At 39.1% G+C, this 19,925-nt stretch overlaps 1 protein-coding gene across 2 annotated transcripts; it reads left to right on the top strand.

Annotated features, from left to right (window-relative positions):
• The first annotated feature begins 3,157 nt into the window (after positions 1 to 3,157).
• On the top strand, positions 3,158 to 9,135 carry PNN (pinin, desmosome associated protein). 2 transcript variants are annotated; one of them, XM_065871074.1, is made up of 10 exons: positions 3,158 to 3,336; positions 3,999 to 4,070; positions 4,471 to 4,539; positions 4,898 to 4,970; positions 5,086 to 5,180; positions 5,344 to 5,419; positions 6,554 to 6,709; positions 6,787 to 6,925; positions 7,655 to 8,334; positions 8,443 to 9,135. In XM_065871074.1, the coding sequence occupies exons 1-10, from the start codon at positions 3,224 to 3,226 to the stop codon at positions 9,133 to 9,135; spliced, it is 2,166 nt and encodes a 721-aa protein (XP_065727146.1). In that variant the 5' UTR covers positions 3,158 to 3,223. The 2 variants fall into 2 exon arrangements, with proteins under 2 accessions (XP_065727146.1, XP_065727145.1); XM_065871073.1 differs by having other exon boundaries at positions 7,655 to 9,135.
• Positions 9,136 to 19,925: the final 10,790 nt, after the last annotated feature.

Below are 19,925 nucleotides of genomic sequence, written 5' to 3'. Positions count from 1 at the left end.
GTCCTTGGGCAAAACGAAAGGGTCTGACAGCAGCGGGAACCAAACCCAGCTCCCGGAGACCCCATCCGGCCCTTGGGCGGGGGAGGCGAAAAAACAACTTCCGGTCTCCTCTACCCCGGCATTCGCCAGCTCTATGGTCATAGAGTTCCTTCCGCGGGGTGAACCGCTGACGCCCAGAGAGGAGGACGGTTTCTTCCCCCTACGACATGGAAGGCGGCGGGCGGGGGAGGTGGTAAAATAAGACGGGACCTCCCGCTGCCATCTCTGTGTTAATTAGCTATGTGAGAACTGACAAGAATTTCTATTAGCTTCATCAAAAGCTTCCACTTCTGCCATATGTTGCTTAATATGAAAAGTTGTAAAAAAAAAAAAAAGCGAATATTGGGACTACCCTAGTAGTCCAGTGGGTAAGACTCCGCGCTCCCAATGGAGGGGTCCGGGGTACCATCCCTAGTCGGGGAACTAGATCCCCGCATGCATGCCGCAGCTAAGTCTGGATGCCGGAACTAAAGATCCCGCATGCAGAAACTAAGACCTGGTGCAGCCTAAATAAATACAATTTTTTTAAGTGAATAAATCGTCATTTTTCAGGCTATATACTTTAGGTATATTGAGAGATTATCCCAATCCATTTTGGATTAAGCCTGGGTGTACAAAAAGATTTAGAGCCGTTTTGGCCACCAGGAGGTTTACTGGGAGTAGGGTACAAGGGACAAGAAGGATGGAGTAAGCAAAGCACAAGGTAATTTGAATCAGAAAATACAAATTAAAGACATCAGAAATGCGACGTCACTTTGGGACGGGGTTCATATAAGAATCTATGGTGGATGTGGGACTTAACCCCTACAGACATGCGAATACATATGTTAGATCATATGCACGTCTTAAATTTGGCAAACTTTGTCTTAAACGTGATGCTTAGCCTATAATTAGATATTTTCTTAGTAATTTACAAAGCAGATTTTTCCCCCAATTAATTCATTGCTTCCCCCGAAGTAATATGTCGAGTCTTCTCAAATTGTTAACAATAACCTCTCAACTCTTCATACCCTTTCATATCCCCTTCTAATGTTTGGATCCGTTTTTTCCATCACCTCATAAAATCAAGCATGTAAGTTTCACCTAACCCTTTGAAAAGAAACACTAATTTTGAAGAGTATTTTGCAATCTTAATCTTTTTTTCCAGCACTAAAATTTCCCATATGTGAAATCAGGTCCTTTATGTCCCAACTGCATTCTCCCTCATCACCACCATCAAGGTCAAGGATTAAGCAAAACACTGGCCACTTACCAAGGTCAATTTCTCAAACCACAGTAACATGGTGTTCTTTGCATATTCTGGAGACTAAAGGGGAAACTAATATTTATTGAGCATTACTAAATGTTGAACATGGCATCCTACTGATTATCCCCCATAAATTAGACTATGTTAAATTTCCCAGGATCTTAGTAATAGAGTCTACGGAAGTAAGAATAGATCCTACGTTTTTGGCTAACTCTAGAAGCATCTCCCATGGAAACATTGTTACACTTCGTGGTACCATTACCACATTCTCAGGTTTCATGTACTGCCTACTACACAGGATTGTAATAAGGATCAATGAGACAAAGTGTGCTCACAATCAGAATCATGTAATTTTTTTTTTTTTTCCCACACCACGCTGCATGCAGGATTTTAGTTCCCAGACCAGGGGTCGAACCAGAGCCCCCTGCAGTGGAAGCACGGAGTCTTAACCGCTGGACTACCAGGGAAGTCCCAGAGTCATATAATTATTTATCAACACTCATCCTTCTTATCCAGTTTTACTTTTTCTTTTTTGTATAGCACTTAACCCATTTCTACCATGCTATGTAATTTACTTACGCTTATCGTCTGTCTCCTCACTCTTCCTGCCGCCAAGCTCCTTGTGGGCAGATATCTTTACTGTACACTGACTATCCAAGGGCCTAGAATAGTGCCTGGCAAAAAGTAGGCGTTCCATAAATATTTGTTGAATGAATAAGTACATGAATGATCTTTGCTCCCTGAGGAGCCTACAGACTACATGGCAGCAGGAACCACAGTTATCTTATTCTAGGCTTTTTTCCAGAGTCTAGCTTAACACAGTAAGAGCTTTTAAGGATTGTTGGATGAATTAAAATGGTAACTCAGATTAAATACAGTTGGCCCGCTAATGCTTGATGCAAGGATGCCTGGCTGCAGATGGAGGATGAGAACACAAGGATTACTGATAATATTGTTTCTGTGGGAAAATGCTTACTGATCTACAATTTACAAATACATTTCTGGAACAAAGCCGGTTCTCACTTTGGCAGTGCGGGTAGAGCAGAACCAGAAGGTGGACGACACACACACAGCTAACAGTAGCGCTGCTCCCCCAGATCCTATTTTAAACCAACCAGCTCTAGACCAGTGTAGAGGCTAATGCACGTCTCTTCTGTCTCACCGTCGCTTTTTTAATTGTAGTAAAGCCTTGCACATAGTCTGATCGATCGTATGATGATTCTGGGCCGGCGTGACCTGGGGACAGTTACGGTATTTCCTTATCAGTAACAACAGGCAGTTTATTCACGCTTTTGGTTTGTGGGGGATAAGGCACGTGAAATGTTTCACAGAGTACAACACAAAGCAATTGTTAGCTATTATGATGAATGACTTTTCCTCTTCCTTCACTTTTCGCTTCCCTCTGCTCATTTGAGCTTAACCTAGTCAAGAGAAGCCTGCGCCCCTCCCACTGCCTCTCTGGGCATGCGCACCAACAGAACGGCCGCACCCTGTCCAAATCATTTACCCGGGAAAAAGGGAAAAAAAGACTCGCCTGCACCCTACTCTGAGGGGAACAGATGGTAAAACGATAAGAGGCCGTCATATACAGGTTAAAAGGGCTGGAAAACTCCACTCTCCCCGCCAGAAAAGCCGGTCGGCAAACTCACGTCTCGGAGAACCCAGAGACTCTCAAATCCGCCCCGACTCTGCGCTAGAAGCGGAGCGCAGCCACCCGCAGCTAATCGGGGAGGGAAGCGACCGTCTGGCGGACTTTTCATTGGCCCAGAGTCACAAAGGCTGGCAGCTTCTCCCCCTTCCGGTTGCTGAGTGGTTGAGGCCGAAATACAACTCCTCTCTCCATTGGCTGAGTCCAGCAGTCAGTCTTCTCGCGTCTCGCGGCGCGACACAAGCAGGCGTGGCCTGGAGAGCAGTCTCGGAGCCTGCTGCGGGGAGAAGATGGCGGTCGCAGTGAGAACTTTGCAGGAGCAGCTAGAAAAGGCCAAAGAGAGCTTAAAGAATGTGGATGAGAATATTCGCAAGCTCACCGGGCGGGATCCGAATGACGTGAGGTGAGGGGCGGATGGGAAATGCCGGCTCCGAGAGGCAGCCACGAAGCCGGGGTGAGTTGGGGCGGGGAGGGCGGACAGTCCTGAGAGGACTCGAACATCGAGGCCTGTTACCGGGGCAGCCGTGGAACCCCGTCCTCGGTGAGGTGGGAATTTCTAGGGCTCCCACCGTAAGTCCTGGAGCTCAGGTGCGTGAGGAAGGAGAGCGGGGCCTGGGTGCGCCAGGATGGCTTCCCCACCTGCGGGAAGGCCCAGACTGCCGATTCCCGCCCTCGGCCCTGCAGGCCCGGAACTGCAGCACAAAGCCTTCCTTCTCCCGGGGCCACCCGATTCGGGGCTGGCCCGGAGACGCTTCCGGGACGCGGTCCGGCCGCCTCGCCCCCCGGCTCTTGCCCACGTGCAACTTCCTTTGGGTTGGCGAAATCCGGACCTGATTCAAGCTTGTTAATGTGTAGTGGCATCGAGGTAAATATAATTTCTGTGATACTGGTCTTGGAAAAAAATCAGGAAGTTAGCAAAGTGCTTAGTGTCCTGTTTCAAACACGTGGGTTTTGAAACCATCATCTTCGAACTTTTCTGGTTAATTTTTGATGATGAACCGCACCCGTTAAAGTATTTGGTGCTATAAGAAACGATTTTTGTACTGATTTGTAAATATCTTGTAGGCCCATCCAAGCCAGATTGCTGGCCCTTTCTGGTCCTGGTGGAGGTAGAGGACGTGGTAGTTTATTGCTGAGGTAAGATTTCATTAGGACTTTAACTCATTGCTACTTACTACACTAAATTAACGAAACGGTTTAAACAAATTTCTTGGTCGAACCAATGTTAGAAATGTTTGGTTTGTTTGAAGCTGTGATCAGCTGTAGCTTTCTGTAGAGTTATCCTGGAATTTCATTTGCATTCAAAACTAGACATTAAAGAATATAGTAACTATACCAGTTATGTGCACACTTAACTTATTCTCATAGTTTTAAAAGAAATGCTACAAAAGCATCTTGAAGTAAATGCCAATTTAAGGTTACTTTAACTGGAAGTCTTTTTTTTAATTGCAACTAAATTATCTTCCTTAAATGGAAATACCATTTTTCTCAAATTCCAAGTGCTTTACTTTATGTTGGCCTTTTTTTTTTTTTGCAGGCGTGGATTCTCAGATATTGGAGGAGGACCCCCAGCCAAACAGAGAGACCTTGAAGGGGCAGTCAGTAGGTATGTTAGAGGACAAGTTTCTGAAGGCGTAGTTGTATGTTCCATTTTCTGAGGTAGCATACAAATATAAAATTTTAATAAATATTGTTGAATTAAGTTGTATTAGAATTGAGTAGTATAGCACTTACCCTGAGTCTGTTTCCTTGGTATTTGAACTGAGACAGCCAGTATCCCTCAAAACTCAATTCTTCACTAACAATAACAGAAACTTTACCAAAGTAAAGGTCATGAGAAGAATAATATTGAGAAAATAATTTGGGTTACTTTTCTGACTTGTACTACAAAAACTTAACCAGCTTGAGAGGTATAGGAGATCAGAGTTTGAATTGGTCCTTTTAAATTCATTTTCCTTTGTCAGGCTGGGCGGGGAGCGTCGGACTCGGAGAGAATCACGCCAAGAAAGCGACCCAGAGGACGATGATGTTAAGAAGGTAATTGAGATTAAAAGAACTTCATAGAGGGTGAATATAGTATTTTCACCTTAGTACATTTAAAGGAGTGCCACTGTATGCTAGTTAAATAACTGAAGTTTCTTTTCTCCTGTAGCCAGCTTTGCAGTCTTCAGTTGTAGCTACCTCCAAAGAGCGCACACGGAGAGACCTTATCCAGGATCAAAATATGGATGAAAAGGGAAAGCAAAGGTATCTTAAGTATCTTTCTGGAGGAAAACAACTCTTGTCAAATAATGCAATTTTAAGAAAATTTAAGGAATTGTTCAAGTGTCTATGCTATGCTTCTTTTAGGAAATGGCAGGCTTAAATGAAGTGGAACCTTTTGTAATTGGATTTTTTTTCTGTTCTTTAGGAACCGACGAATATTTGGCTTGTTGATGGGCACCCTTCAGAAATTTAAACAAGAATCCACTGTTGCTACCGAAAGGGTATTTATGCAATTTTTCCTTTGTTTCCTTTATTTAAGCTATCAAAGTAGTTGATGACATATTTCTTAAACACTGAAAAGTTCTCAAGATTTAACTGTAAACTTCATAAAGCACGTTACTAATATTTCCTAAGGAAAAAAAAAAGAGAGAAGAAAAAGATTTAATTGCTAGCCTAAAATGAAGCCAAGCAGAAACGTTTAAAACTTTCTCAAGTTGTTATACTGTTGACTGGTTCTTTTTGAGGTGCTGTTAAAGTAACTTAGTGAACTTTGCTTTGTGGTTCAAAGAGCCTAGTCTGATTCAGGAGAACCTGGATTCTGGTTTCAGCTCTATAACAATCTCATTTTGTGGTCTTGGACATGTCTGTTCATTTCTTTAGGCCTTAGAGTGCTTTCTTTCAAACAGGAAGTTGAACTTACTAATCATCATAATTTATTAAATAATTATAATTTCTAAGACTTACACACTCAGAGGCACTCCAGAAGCAACAGCATAAATTATATTCCCTGCCCTCCAGAGTTTATTTAACTGTGTCATTTTCCTGGAAGTTTTTGTTTTACTAAAGCTACAAAATTGTGTCCTTAGAGTTGAACACAAACATGTTGCTTCTTGGGAGAACTGTAGTGAAAGATAACAATTCAGTTATTTTATTTCATCTTTCATATGTTAACTTTATTAGAAAATATAAAAACTTAAAGCATCAACGTTTGAAGAATGTAGATTTTTTTTCGTAGATTTTTAAAAACAGTTGACTAGTTTGTTAGTTACTTTGTTCACTAGGACATCACTTGTCTCAAATTCTTTGCTTTGGAAAGAATAACTGAAGATAACCTATAAAGACAGTACTCTTCTTTTTCAGGTTAACTTTTAGGTAAGGTTCTTTCATAAATTATGTTGGAATAAAACACTTACTGATATTATAGCTAATGGCTTTAAACTTTAGATTTATACATGAAAAGGCTTCAGTCCCCATTTCCTGGAAGGGAAATTGCAGTCCACCTCAAACGCCAAGTTTGAATTAGCTGGTGTCCTGAATTGCAGATGTGAAACATGTTTGCAGACAACAGTAAAATTGTGATACTTCACATAATCAGGATGTATAATAAGCTTTCAAAGATTATTGTTTATCTTTAGCAAAAGAGACGCCAGGAAATTGAACAGAAACTTGAAGTGCAGGCAGAAGAAGAAAGAAAGCAGGTTGAAAATGAGAGGAGAGAACTGTTTGAAGAGAGGCGTGCTAAACAGACAGAACTGCGGCTTTTGGAACAGAAGGTTGAGCTTGCGCAGCTGGTGAGTATATTTTGAAATTCTAAGATTGGTAATCCTTCATGTTGACAAAAGCGCTGACCTTTTTACCTTTTCTTTAGCAAGAAGAATGGAATGAGCATAATGCCAAGATAATTAAATATATAAGAACTAAAACAAAGCCCCATTTGTTCTATATTCCTGGAAGAATGTGTCCAGCTACCCAAAAACTAATAGAAGAGTCACAGAGAAAAATGAATGGTAAGTATAAATGAAGAGGTCCCTTGAAATTTCCTTAATGGGTAAGGTAACACACAAATACATACATGTTTGTTTCCTGTGACATCTGTGATTCAATAGTTAACTTTTTAGAAAGATCTAAGATGCTGATGTGTTTGGAGTAGAGGAGCATTTGTTTCATGATAGATATTAACTGGAAACTTGGATATTAGGTGATGGTGCTTAATGCATGTTTATTTCTTAAGCATTTGAGTGAGCTTTCTCTTTTGCTTGATACTCTTAGTAGCCAGATAAAAATGCTGATGAATCAAGAAAAAGTCAACATTGATGTAGTCCATAGAGGAAGCACACATGGAAGGGTAGACACTACTAAGATGGTGATTAGATGATTTGTGTCTCCTTGGGATCAAAAAAATTAATGCATGATATGATACCATCAAACTGATTGTTTGAAAGAAGCTTTATTTTCTTCATTTAGTATGAAGTAAAATAGCAAAAGATTATCCTGTTTTTCCATCAGATAATGTGGTGTGGTTTTGCTAATTTCTTAGTGTATAGGTTTCCAGTGGATCTTTGCTTTTGTCATCTTATATCAGTTTGTAATTACATGCTGTAATCAGTCTTCTGTCGTCTCTTTACAAAAAAGACATTTAGATAAGCTCGATAACCATTTGTGACCAGGTGTCAAATTGTGATTTTGAATTTTCTAAATCATAGTATATTTTACATGTGTAAATTTTTATCCTTTAGCTTTATTTGAAGGTAGACGCATCGAATTTGCAGAACAAATAAATAAAATGGAGGCTAGGCCTAGAAGACAATCAATGAAGGAAAAAGAGCATCAAGTGGTGCGTAATGAAGAACAGAAGTCGGAACAAGAAGAGGGTAAGGTGGCTCAGCGAGAGGAAGAGTTGGAGGAGACAGGTAATCAGCACAATGATGTAGAAATAGAGGAAGCAGGAGAGGAAGAGGAAAAGGAAATAGGTGTAGTTCATAGTGATGCAGAGAAAGAACAGGAGGAGGAGGAACAGAAGCAGGAAATGGAAGTTAAGCTGGAGGAGGAAACTGAGGTAAGGGAAAGTGAGAAGCAGCAGGATAGTCAGCCTGAAGAAGTTATGGATGTGCTGGAGATGGTCGAGAGTGTCAAAAATGTAATTGCTGAGCAGGAGGTAATGGAAATCAACCAAGTTGAAAGCATAGAACCTTCAGAAAATGAAACTAGCAAGGAATTGGAGCCAGAGATGGAATTTGAAGTTGAGCCAGATAAAGAATGTAAATCTCTTTCTCCTGCAAAAGAGAATGCTAGTGTTCTAGAAATCGAAAATGAGCCTGAGGAAAAGGAAGAAAAAGAATCTGAGCCCCAGCCTGAGCCTGTGGCTCAGCCTCAATCCCTGCCTCAGCCTCAATCCCTGCCTCAGCCTCAGCCTCAGCCTCAGCCTCAGCCCCAGCCCCAGCCCCAGCCCCAGCCCCAGCCCCAGCCCCACTCCCACTCCCACTCCCACTCCCACTCTCATTCCCACTCCCACTCCCACTCCCACTCCCACCCCCAGCCAGTACTCCAGCCCCAGCCTCTCTCTCAGCCTGAGACTTTGCCACTAGCTGTTTCACAGCCACCACCTCAGGTTATTCAGGAGCAAGGGCATTTACCACCTGAGAGGAAGGAGTTTCCTGTAGAATCTGTAAAACTCACTGAGGTGATAGTAGAACCAGTCTTGACAGTACATTCAGAGAGCAAGAGCAAAACCAAAACGAGGAGCAGAAGTAGAGGTCGAGCTAGAAATAAAACCAGCAAGAGTAGAAGTCGAAGCAGTAGCAGTAGTAGTTCTAGTAGCAGTTCAACCAGTAGTAGCAGCGGAAGCAGTTCCAGCAGTGGCAGTAGCAGTAGTCGAAGTAGTTCCAGTAGCAGCTCCAGTACAAGTGGCAGCAGCAGTAGAGACAGTAGCAGCAGCACTACTAGTAGTAGTGAGAGTAGAAGTCGGAGTAGGGGACGGGGACATAACAGAGATAGAAAGCACAGAAGGAGTGTGGATCGGAAGCGAAGGGATGCTTCAGGACTAGAAAGAAGTCACAAATCTTCAAAAGGAGGTAGTAGTAGAGATACAAAAGGATCAAAGGATAAGAATTCCCGATCTGACAGAAAGAGGTCTATATCAGAGAGTAGTCGATCAGGCAAAAGATCTTCAAGAAGTGAAAGAGACCGAAAATCAGACAGGAAAGACAAAAGGCGTTAATGGAAGAAGCCAGGCTTTCTTAGCCTATTCTTTGCAGCAGAAGATTTCTTGATGAGTAAAAGGATTACCTTTCCTTGTAAGGAGAATGCTGCCTTAAGAATTGCATGTTGTAAAAATTTTTTTGGAAAATACAGACTGTTTGTTTACCAGACATTCTTGTACTTTTGCATAATTTTGTAAGAGTTATTTATCAAAATTATGTGAGGTTCCAAAATATGTAAAAACAATAATAATAAAAAAATTAACATCCCTTGTCATCTTTTTTAAATATCCTATACTCTTCAGTAAGAATCTGTATATTTTAATAGGTAAATCTTTAAGTCTGTTCCCTTCTGTATCATACATTGCTTTTGTAGAAATAAATGTGCATTTCTTTCATTAGTTTTGGGATGTCCTTGTTGACGCTTGTATAATAAGTATTCTCTTGATATCATTTTCAGCTTTTATCACTAGATATTGAACGTGATTAGAATGTTTTTGAAGGTTTCCTCACATTTATTTGCCTTAGACAATTATTTTGAGTTGTCAAAGTCAGATCTTTGCAGATTTGTTGGGAACATAGTTTGTTCTCCTTAAAATCACCATTTTTTTCTAATTTCCCTTGTTATTTTAATCTAAGTATTTCCCCATTTCTCATACTTAAACCATATTTTTGGTAGATAACTTAAAACAGTATGATTTGGTTGGAGTTTTCTTTACAATTATGGGAGCATCATTTTTTGTCTCCTTGGTTACTTGTGTGATATAGCATATACATCTATTAAAGAAAAAAAGTCACTTTCTAGGGGAGAGAGGTAGAAAAGTATATTCTAAGCTTGGATTTTGAGTTTGTGGTCTTGTCTTAACTTTTGTGTTGGCCGTAACTGAAACATGCCAATGTGTTTTCAAGAATTTTTGTTTTAGTAAGTATTGTATGAAAGTTTACAAAATGAAGGAAGTTCATCTACACTTGAATCTGTAAGCAAGATAACACGCAAGTGGTACCAAATGATTATTACCTTTGTTGTTTTATAAATTTGTATGAATTTGGAGTATCTGTTGCCCATTACTATACATGTGCAAATAAATGTGGCTTAGACTTGTGTGACTGCTTAAGACTAGTACTTGTATTTAACTTTTTGATGCTTTGTACAAGAGAGCACTTAAATTGCAAACGGCCTTTTTCGAGTTCATAATTTAACGTTGTGACTACAGCTTTAGGCTTGACTTTGAATATTCATTATGCCTTCCCTTGACAAGTAAACGGTAAGAGTAAAAATGTCAACATACATTTTCAGCATTGTACAAATGTAAGTGAACATGTTAAAAGAAATCTTTTTTAAAAATCCTTTCTTGGAGCAATTATTAAATAGTAAAGGAGTACAAGTTCTCAGGCTGCAGAGCTAGCTACCTGCATCCCTGGGCCAGTTGTTTATATCAAGGGTCACTTCACCCAGGAATTTTAATACTTTCCAGCATGCAGTAACAAATTTTATTTTCCTGTGTGCAATTATGGGGAAAAGGTTGTTAAACACTTAAAAGGGATGACTGTAAAACCTGGTTCTTTTTTAAAAAGTCCTTATTTGATGAATCTAAAATAATTGTATGTGTTAAGATCTTGTACAAATTAAGTTTTGTTCATTTTTATCCAGAAAATGTCAACAGTTGTCATGATGCTTATACAAAAGACTATTTTGGGCTTATAATGCTTGAGGAGAAAAAAATCTTCGGAATATGCAGAACAATTTTCAGTTATTTTAGTTAAGCTCTGCTGATGAAGTAAATAGAAAAAATTCTAATAACTTGAATTTTACTGACTTTAGTGGTATGCATTTATAAATTGGAAAGTTTCATTTTTAAAATTGAGTTTTGCTTTATCTTTGGAAATGATCCGGTTTTTTTTAAAAATCTTTATTGGAGTATAACTGCTTCACAATCCTGTTAGTTTCTGTTGCACAACAAAGCAAATCAGCCATATGCATACACATGTCCCCATATCCTCTCCCTCTTGAGCCTCCCTCCCTTCCTCTCTGTCCCACCCCTCTAGGTTATCGCAAAGCACCGAGCCGATCTCTCTGTGCTGTGCTGCTGCTTCCCACCAGCCAACGGAAATGATATTTTAAGGAATGTATGTTCAGAGAATCGTGTAATTGGTTCCTTGCGAAGATACAAGGAATGTTAGAATTTAAAAGTAATGAAACTTTCTTAGGAGAAAAAGACATACAGGGGTCCTGTTAGAAATTATTTTTATGGAAAATTTAGAAGCTGAATAGGGATACAGCTAGTGACTAAGGACTGAAATTAGTTTGGAGCTCTGTTAATTAGAGACATTTAAGAGGCTGCTTAGGAAACACTTCATTTGCTCTGAGATTCCAAGGTTGGTGTGGCCACAGAAATTAGAAAATAGTATGATCTTCAATGAGCTGTATCCAGGCTAGGGCTTGTCTATGCACTGTCTAGACCTCTGTTAACTATACACATGAATACTCTAGTAATTTGGGCCAAGCAAAACCCACTAAAGTAGCAATTAAATGCGTTTGTAAACTAATGAGTTAACAAAGAAATGATTACATGGCATAGTAATGTGGGCCAATGCCCTCAGAATAACAAGTCACTAAAATGTTTTGGGGTTTAATTTCTTAACATGAATTTTTAAAAAATCTTTTTTGAAATCATTGAATAAAAGTCTTAACTAGTTTCCCTTGAGATACTGCTGTAAAAGCGCTTAGCCCAGAAAACCTGTAGCCTATTTACATGGTTGGACTTTCTTTCTCTAAGAAATCAGTGGGGAACATTGCAGGTTGGCAAAAATAAACCTCAAGTATCTGAAAATTTCTTACACTGTTCTCTTCTCGCTTGGCATGATGTTCAGATGCCTACAACTCTGCTTCCCATTGCCATTTCAGTACCCTATTTAAATTTATAACACTTCCCCTCGCTGTCCCCTTTCCTTGCCTTATTTGCTTTCATAGCACAGCATTATGTAGCTATATTGTACTTTGATTCATTGTGTACTTCCCACTAGAATTCAAGCTCCATGAGAGTGATTTCTTTTTTAATCCCATTGCTGTAATTCAAATACCTAGGATAGGGCCTTGTGCGATATAGGCAGTATCATGAATAAACTGAAGGGCCATTCATGTGGTTTGTGTGATTTGATCTCTGATTGTCTTTCCAACTTAAGCTGCCTCTTCCATCACATCCAGATAATGCTTTGAAACAATGAACTGAGCCATTGGCTGGAGCCAAGGAGATGTGCCTGGAACAGAGTAAGCAGAGAGAAAAGTACAGTAGTTAAGAGAGATAATAGGCCCAGCTTGTACAGGGCCTTACAGGCAATTTTAAGTCCTTTTGCTTTTATTTATGGCAAGTCATTAGAGGTTGTTTTTGTTTTTTGTTATTTTAATTTTATTTACTTTTGGCTGCGTTGGATCTTCACTGCTGCATGTGGGCTTTCTCTAGTTGTGGCGAGCGGGGGACTAGTCTTCTTTGCGGTGCAGGGGCTTCTCATTGCAGTGGCTTCTCTTATTGTGGAGCACGGGCTCTAGGTGCATGGGCTTCAGTAGTTGTTGCTCACGGGCTCTAGAGCGCAGGCTCAGTAGTTGTGCACAGGCTTAGTTGCTCCATGGCATGCGGGATCCTCCTGGACCATGGATCAAACCCATGTCCCCTGCATTGGCAGACAAACTCCTATCCACTCTTGCCACCAGAGAATTCCCCATTAGAGGGTTTTGAACAGGGGAGTTAAATGATAGAATTTAACAGTACTACTCTGGGCTGTGCTGAGGAAAGACTAAATGGGACCAAGAGCAGAAACAAATAATTAAGGAGCTATTGTAATAATTAGGCAAAATGTAGTAACTTAGGCCGGGGTGGTAGCAGTAGAAGTGGTTATCAGATTCTGGATATATTAAGATAGTCCCCAAGGAATCTTCTGGTGGACTATGTTGTGTGAGAAGTCAGGGATGACTAAAGATTTTACCTGAGCAGCTAGAAGTGAATTGCCATTAGCTGAAATGGGAAAGACCAGGATAAACGAACAGGTTTGAGGATAGTGAAGGTGAGTGGGTCAAGGGCTTAGTTTGAGATTCCTATTAGACATTGAAGTGAAGATGCGAAGTAGAAGAAACTAGACATATTTGGTTTCAGGAGGCACTTTACTGGAAATGTAAATTTGAGAGTTCTAAGTGTATCAGTGGTAAGATCATGAAGGAGTAAGTATAAAGAGTTGTAATGACAGCCCTGGGCACTTCTGCTTTTAAGAGGATGGGGAGCTGAAGAGGAACCAGCAAAAGAGCAGAAGCCAGAGAAATAAGGAAATAGAAGAGAGTGGTGTTTTTGAAGGGAAGGGAAGGAAGTGTTTCAAGGAGGCAGCAGTATATAATGTGAAGTGATGCTGATGGGTTAATGAAAATGAAGAGTAAGAATCACTGAATTTAGCAACAGGTCATTACTGACCTTCAGAAAAAGTTTCATAAACAAGGTCCTACTGTATAGCACAGGGAACTATATTCAATGTCTTGTGATAAACTATAATGGAAAAGAATATGCAAGTGTATATATACGTATAACTGAATCACTGCTGAACAGCAAAAATTAACACAATTGTAAATCAACTGTACTTATAATTTAAAAAAATATTTATTTTTGGCTGCATTGGGTCTTCATTGCTGTGCATGGGCTTTAGTTGTAGCGAGCAGGGGCTACTCTTCATTGCGGTGTGCGGGCTTCTCATTGCAGTGGCTTCTTTTGTTGTGGAGCATGGGCTCTAGGCGCGCAGGCTTCAGTAGTTGTGGCACACAGGCTCATTAGTTGTGGCCCATGGGCTTAGTTGCTCCGCGGCATGTGGGATCTTCCTGGACCAGGGATTGAACCCATGTCGCCTTCATTGGCAAGCGTATTCTTAACCACTGCGCCACCAGGGAAGTCCCTAAATCAACTATACTTGAATAACATAACTTTTTTTAAAAAAAGTAGTTTCAGGAGAGTGATGGGGGTAAGATGATTGAAGAGAGTTGGAGATATGTATCACTTCCAGTTAAGGTAGTTAAATTGGACCAATCCTCCCACTGAGAACTAGAAAAGCTGTGGGGTGTGTGTGTGTGTGTGTGTGTGTGTGTGTGTGTGTAGAAGTATAGATATGAAAATCTGAAACCTTCAGAAAACCATTAAGGTACTATAGAATTATAGGGCCAAAATCTGAGAAAGGAGGAAACCCAAACAGGTGCCTGGTGTTTGGGGTTATTTTTCCCCTAGATCCTGTTATGGAAGAGGCTGCCAAGATGCTGAAAACAGATCTTTGTACAGAATCAAGGTGCCAGGCAGACAAAATTTTGAGTTCAACAGCCATTAAAAAGGGGAGCCCTTTTAAGCCTCCCACACCGCAGGCTTTGGGTTGGAACCCCAAAGTGCTATACTCTAGGAATAAGATGAACCAGAAATAGACCAGTCTTCAAAGGGACTGAATGAACCTGTTGGATTGTTATCTGGGATTTGCAGGAGCAAAGTTAAATTTTGTATGAAGATGACATCACCAGTGTTTCAAGTTTGCATGCAATTTTTCGTATATGATCAAACATAACTAAGAAGAAAAGGAGATAAGACCTTGTAGTCGAAAGACAACAGATACAAAGATGACAGAGCCAAAGGGAATCCTGATAATGGTGTTATCAATCCTGGACTTTTTAAAAATAACTTTAATATATACAAGGAATAGAAATTAAACAGAGAATGGAAAACTAGTTTTAAAAAAGAGCCAAATGGAAATTCTAGAACTGAGAAACACTTTGATATTAAGAATTCAGTGGCCAAATTTAACGGTAGATCAGAGATGGTCAGTGAATAATGGCTGAGGATCTTGCACAACTGAAGGAACACAATAAGGCCATAGTCTTGAACCTCAAGTGGGATAAATAAAACCACTTGAGCATGGTAAAACTTCTGAAGAACCAAATACAAATTCCAAATGTATGGGAATTTTCTAGTTACCTTTTTATTATTGATTTGTAGTTTATTTATTTATTTATGGCTGTATTGCGTGGCCTGTGGGATCTTTAGTTCCCTGACCAGGGATCAAACCCATGCCCCCTGCAGTGGAAGCACAGAGTCTTAACCACTGGACCACTTGGGAAGTCCCCTGATTGTAGTTTAATTCCACTGCCGTTAAAGAGCATATTCTGTATAATTTCAATTGTTTAAATTTTGTTGAGAATTGCTATTATGTTAGGCCTTGCATGTGATTAGTTTGGTAACTATTATATATGGCCTTGAACAAAGTATTGATTCTGTAGCTATTTGCAGTTTGTGTCAATTAGGTCCTTTTTATTGGTTGTATTGCTTAAATCTTTTATATCCTTATTGCTTCTTTATTGACTATCAGTTACAAGAGGCATGTTATAATTTCCCACTAAGTTCATGGATTTGTCTTTCTCCTTTCAGTTTTATTTTATGTATTTTTGAGGCTGATGTAGTGCATATAAATTTAAAATTGCTTCATCTTCTTTGTGAATTGACCCTTTTAGAATTTTCATGTCTCTATTTCTAACAATATTTTTGTCTTAAAGTCTACTATACCTGATACTGGTATAGCTACTCCAGCTTTATTTGGGATAGTGTTGGCATAATTTCTTTTCCACACTTTTACTTTCAAGCTTTCCATGATCCTTATATTACAGATGTGTTTTATAAGCAAGATATTTTTTTAAAACCAATATGGTAACCTTTGTCTTTTATTTGGAGCAGTCTGCCTAAGTTTAATTGTTGACATATTTAGATTTAAATCTCACCATTTTACTAATTGCCTTCTATTTTTCTTGCCTATTCTTATGTTTCTTTTTCTTTCTTGACTTCTTTTGAACTGAATGAATAATTGTTAATATTTTATTATCCCCCTCTATTGGTACATTCTTTTACTGTTTCTTAAGAGGTTTTCTTAGAACTTACAACATGCATCCATGCATGATGTAAGACCCTTAGAAAATTTTACTCCATTTATATGCTAATTTTTTCATGTAGTTTGTCTATATATTTTTTAAGCCTCACAACACGTTGTTATGGATTCATACTTTCAGTATTCATTTACATTTTCCATTGCTTTTTATACCTTCCTGCACCTTCAAGTTTTTATCCGGGATCATTTTCCTTCTGCCTAAACATGCTTTAGTATTTCTTTTAATGTGGGTCTTGCAGTGATGAGTTCTCTGTTTTTATTTATCCTAAAATTCCTTTATTTCATCTTCATTTTTGAAGGATTTATTCGCTCAGTGTAGAAGTCTAGGTTGGTGGGTATTTTCTTTCTGTACTGTGAAGACATTGTTTTATTGTCTTCTGTTGTCATTGTTTCTGTTGAGAAGTCAAATGATGGCCTTATTTTTGCTCCTTTGAAGATAATTCAGAACTTTCCCCCTGAGGGGAGGAGGAAACAGGGAGCAGAGGAAACAATTCCAGGCCCCAATTATTTCATCAGTGGATCTATCAATTTTACACAAACCCTTCCAGAGAGCAGAAGAGGGAACATTTCTTAGCTCATTTAATGAGGCCTATATAACCCTGATAGCAATATGACACAAGAATATTAGAAGAAAGGGAAAATTACAGTGCAATTCATTCACAAACATAAATGTAAAACCTTAAACTATTGAAAGATCAAATCAAGCAATGTATAAAAATGATACACAATGGTAAAATGTTGAGCACTTTCCCCTTGAGATTAGGAACAAAACAGGATAATCACTCTCTCTGCCTTTATTCAATATTTTGCTGAATAGACAACTCTAGTGCAATAAGGCAAGAAGAAAAAATAAATGGTAGGAAAATTGGACAGGAAAAAAAAACTACACAAAACTATAAAAGATTATTGAGAGAGATTTTAGAAGAATTAAGTGAAAGAATGTACCAGATTCAATCATTAAAATACTATTATAAAAATGTCAGTTTCCATCCAGTTGATCTATAGATTCAGTGCAATTCCAGTATAGATTCCACAAGTGTGTGTGGGAAGGGAGAGGTGGGGTGTAGAAGAATTGACAAGTGTCTCTAAAATGTGTATGGAAATAGAAAAGGTACAGAACTAAATCCTTGACGAAAAACAAAGTGAAGACTTATTTTATAAACTAAAGTAACTAAGACTGTGATACTAGTGAAAGTATAAAACAGACAAATGAAATAGAGTCCAGAAATAGATGCTCACCACAACAGCTAAAATTAAAGAGTGACAATGCCAATTGTTGGTAAGGTTATGGAGCAAAGAGAAATTTCGTATATTGCTGGTGAGAAAGTAAATTTGTAAAACCACCTTTGAAAACTGGCAATATCTGCTGAAGTACATTTTTCTGCATATCCTATATCCAAGCAATTTTATCACTAGGTATAAATCCAATAGAAAAGTATGCACTCTTCACCAACAGATGTACATAATGTCTCTAGCAGTGTTATTTATAGATGGCTCAATCTGTAAAAACCCAAATTCTCTCAACAGTGGAATAAACAAATTGTGGCATATTCATACCATGGAATGCTGTACAGCAATTAAAATAAATGAACCACAGCTACATCATCGACATGATACCTCCTACAACTACAATACTGAGCAAAAGAAGCCAGGGAAAAATACATGTCATTGAGGTGGCCAAAAAGTTTGTTCGAGTTTTTCCATAACATCTTACAGAAAAACCGAATGAACTTTTTGGCCAATCCAATATCCCATTGACACAAATTTCAAAAACTAATCTATGGTTTTAGAAATTATGGTGTTATAAATCAGGATAGTGCTGTCTTCAGGGAGAATAGAGAGGTTAAAGATTGAAAGGGGGCTTGAAGGAAACTTCTAAGTTGCTGGTAAAGTTCTTTCTTCACCTGGGTAATGGTTATATTTGTGGGAATCCACTGAACTGTATACTTACGACTTGTGCACTTTTCTGTACCTTTGTTATACTTAAGACCATCTCAACGATGCTTATAGATTATTACTACTTTTATTATTATTATTTTTGGCTGTGTTGGGCTTCAGTAGTTTCAGCACATGGGCTTAGTAGTTGCAGCATGTGGGCTCAGTAGTTGCGGCATGTGGGCCCTAGAGCACACAGGCTTCAGTAGTTGTGGCTCGCGGGCTCTAGAGTGCATGCTCAGTAGTTGTGGTGCATGGGCTTTGTTGCTCCGAGGCATAGGGGATCTTCCCGGACCAGGGATCGAACCCATGCCCCCTGCATTGGCAGACAGATTCTTAACCACTGCGCCACTAGGGAAGTGCATTACTACTTCTAAATCAACCCAAACAAGTTAGTCTCTCAACATATCAATGTTAACAATCTCAGTTTGTCTTTTGAGTTATTCAATTTAGGAAACATTTATTGAAAGCCTATTTCTTTATTTATCTCTTTATCTTTATTTATTTATGGCCATGCCATGCGGCATACGGAATCCTAGTTCCCCGACCAGGGATCGAACCTGTGCCCCCTGCATTGGGAGCGTGGAGTCCCAACCACTGGAACGCCAGGGAAGTCCCTGAAAGCCTATTTATTAAGTAAAGGGAAGACATTTGGGGCATTAGAGATTGAGTGGTAGTCCTTGCCTTTCATTACTAAGAGAAGAACTTTAAGCTGATTTCTTTTACTCTCTTAAGGACTAATAATAGTCTTTCTACATTTATTGAGCATCTATTCAACACCTGGTGCTGGAAATGGAGCGCATTCACATAGACCTCACTGCTTCCTAGAGAATAGTCAAGATTCAGACGTTTACAATGCACTGTGGTTTAGCTTCTACAGATTTTTCACAATCTTCCCGCAAGAATACTTAGCAAAACTAAGACTCTAATGGTTACATCATGGAATCAGTTTCCTTTGAGGTGATAACAGTGTTCATTTAAGGAACAAAAGTACTTACAATGAGAAATATTATTGTATGCTGAGCAATTTTTGGAAAAGTCTAAGATTTTTTTTCCTTTTGGAAGAAATTAACTGGGAGATAGGTGGTACAAGAAAAAAAAAGTTGTACAGGTGGTCCCTGACTTACGAGGTTCGATTTAATGATTTTTTGACTTTACTGTGGTGGGAAAGCAGTATGTAGGATTCAGTAGAAACTGTACTTCGAATTTTTACTTCCAAACTGTACTTTAAATTTTGATAATTTCCCAGGCTAATAATATGTTGTGGGATACTCTCGTGATGCTGGGCAGTGGCCCGAGCCACAGCTCCCTGTCAGACTTGAGATCATGAGGGTAAACAGCAAATATACTTACAACCATTCTATACCCATACAACGCTTCTGTTTTTCAATTTCAGTACAGTATTCAATAAATTATATGAGATATTCAACACTTTATTATAAAATAAACTTTGTGTTAGAGGAGTTGGTCCAACTGTAAGCTAATGTAAGAGTTCTGAGCACGTGTAAGGTAGGCGAGGCTAAACTATGATGTTTGATAGGTTAGCTGTATTAAATGCATTTTTGACTTATGATATTTTCAATTTACAATGGGTTTATCAGGATGTAACCTTGTTGTAAGCCAAGGAAAATCTCTATATATCTTCAGAATGTGGAAAACTTAGGAATCCTAAGGATATGAGCTAAACCTGGAAATGGCATTTTATGTTTCCAGCCAAGGTATGCAAGGTCAAATGGCTCCAAGTGCCAGTGCAAAGACTATATATATATATATTGTATATATATATATATATACAAATCAAATATTCATTGGCTCTGAGGGAGTCAGGAAAACGTATGTTAGCAACACACAGTGTTTTAGGCACAATTAATAGATCATATTTAGTTGGTTTTGGTTTGGAAAGGTTTGAGGTTATAGTGTAGGTGGT

The sequence above is a fragment of the Phocoena phocoena genome, chromosome 2 (assembly GCF_963924675.1).
Source record: "Phocoena phocoena chromosome 2, mPhoPho1.1, whole genome shotgun sequence".
In the NCBI taxonomy this organism is placed as follows: domain Eukaryota; kingdom Metazoa; phylum Chordata; class Mammalia; order Artiodactyla; family Phocoenidae; genus Phocoena; species Phocoena phocoena.
Note: the sequence above shows the minus strand (reverse complement) of the source record. Positions and strands in the feature narration are given on the sequence as shown.

Bases quoted from the DNA above. Each gene is read 5' to 3' on its own strand.
- PNN (XM_065871073.1), top strand. From the start codon at position 3,224: ATGGCGGTCGCAGTGAGAACTTTGCAGGAGCAGCTAGAAAAGGCCAAA. The intron at 4,540-4,897 runs GTATGTTAGAGG...TTCCTTTGTCAG, and splicing joins CTTGAAGGGGCAGTCAGTAG to GCTGGGCGGGGAGCGTCGGA. The intron at 5,420-6,553 runs GTATTTATGCAA...GTTTATCTTTAG, and splicing joins CCACTGTTGCTACCGAAAGG to CAAAAGAGACGCCAGGAAAT.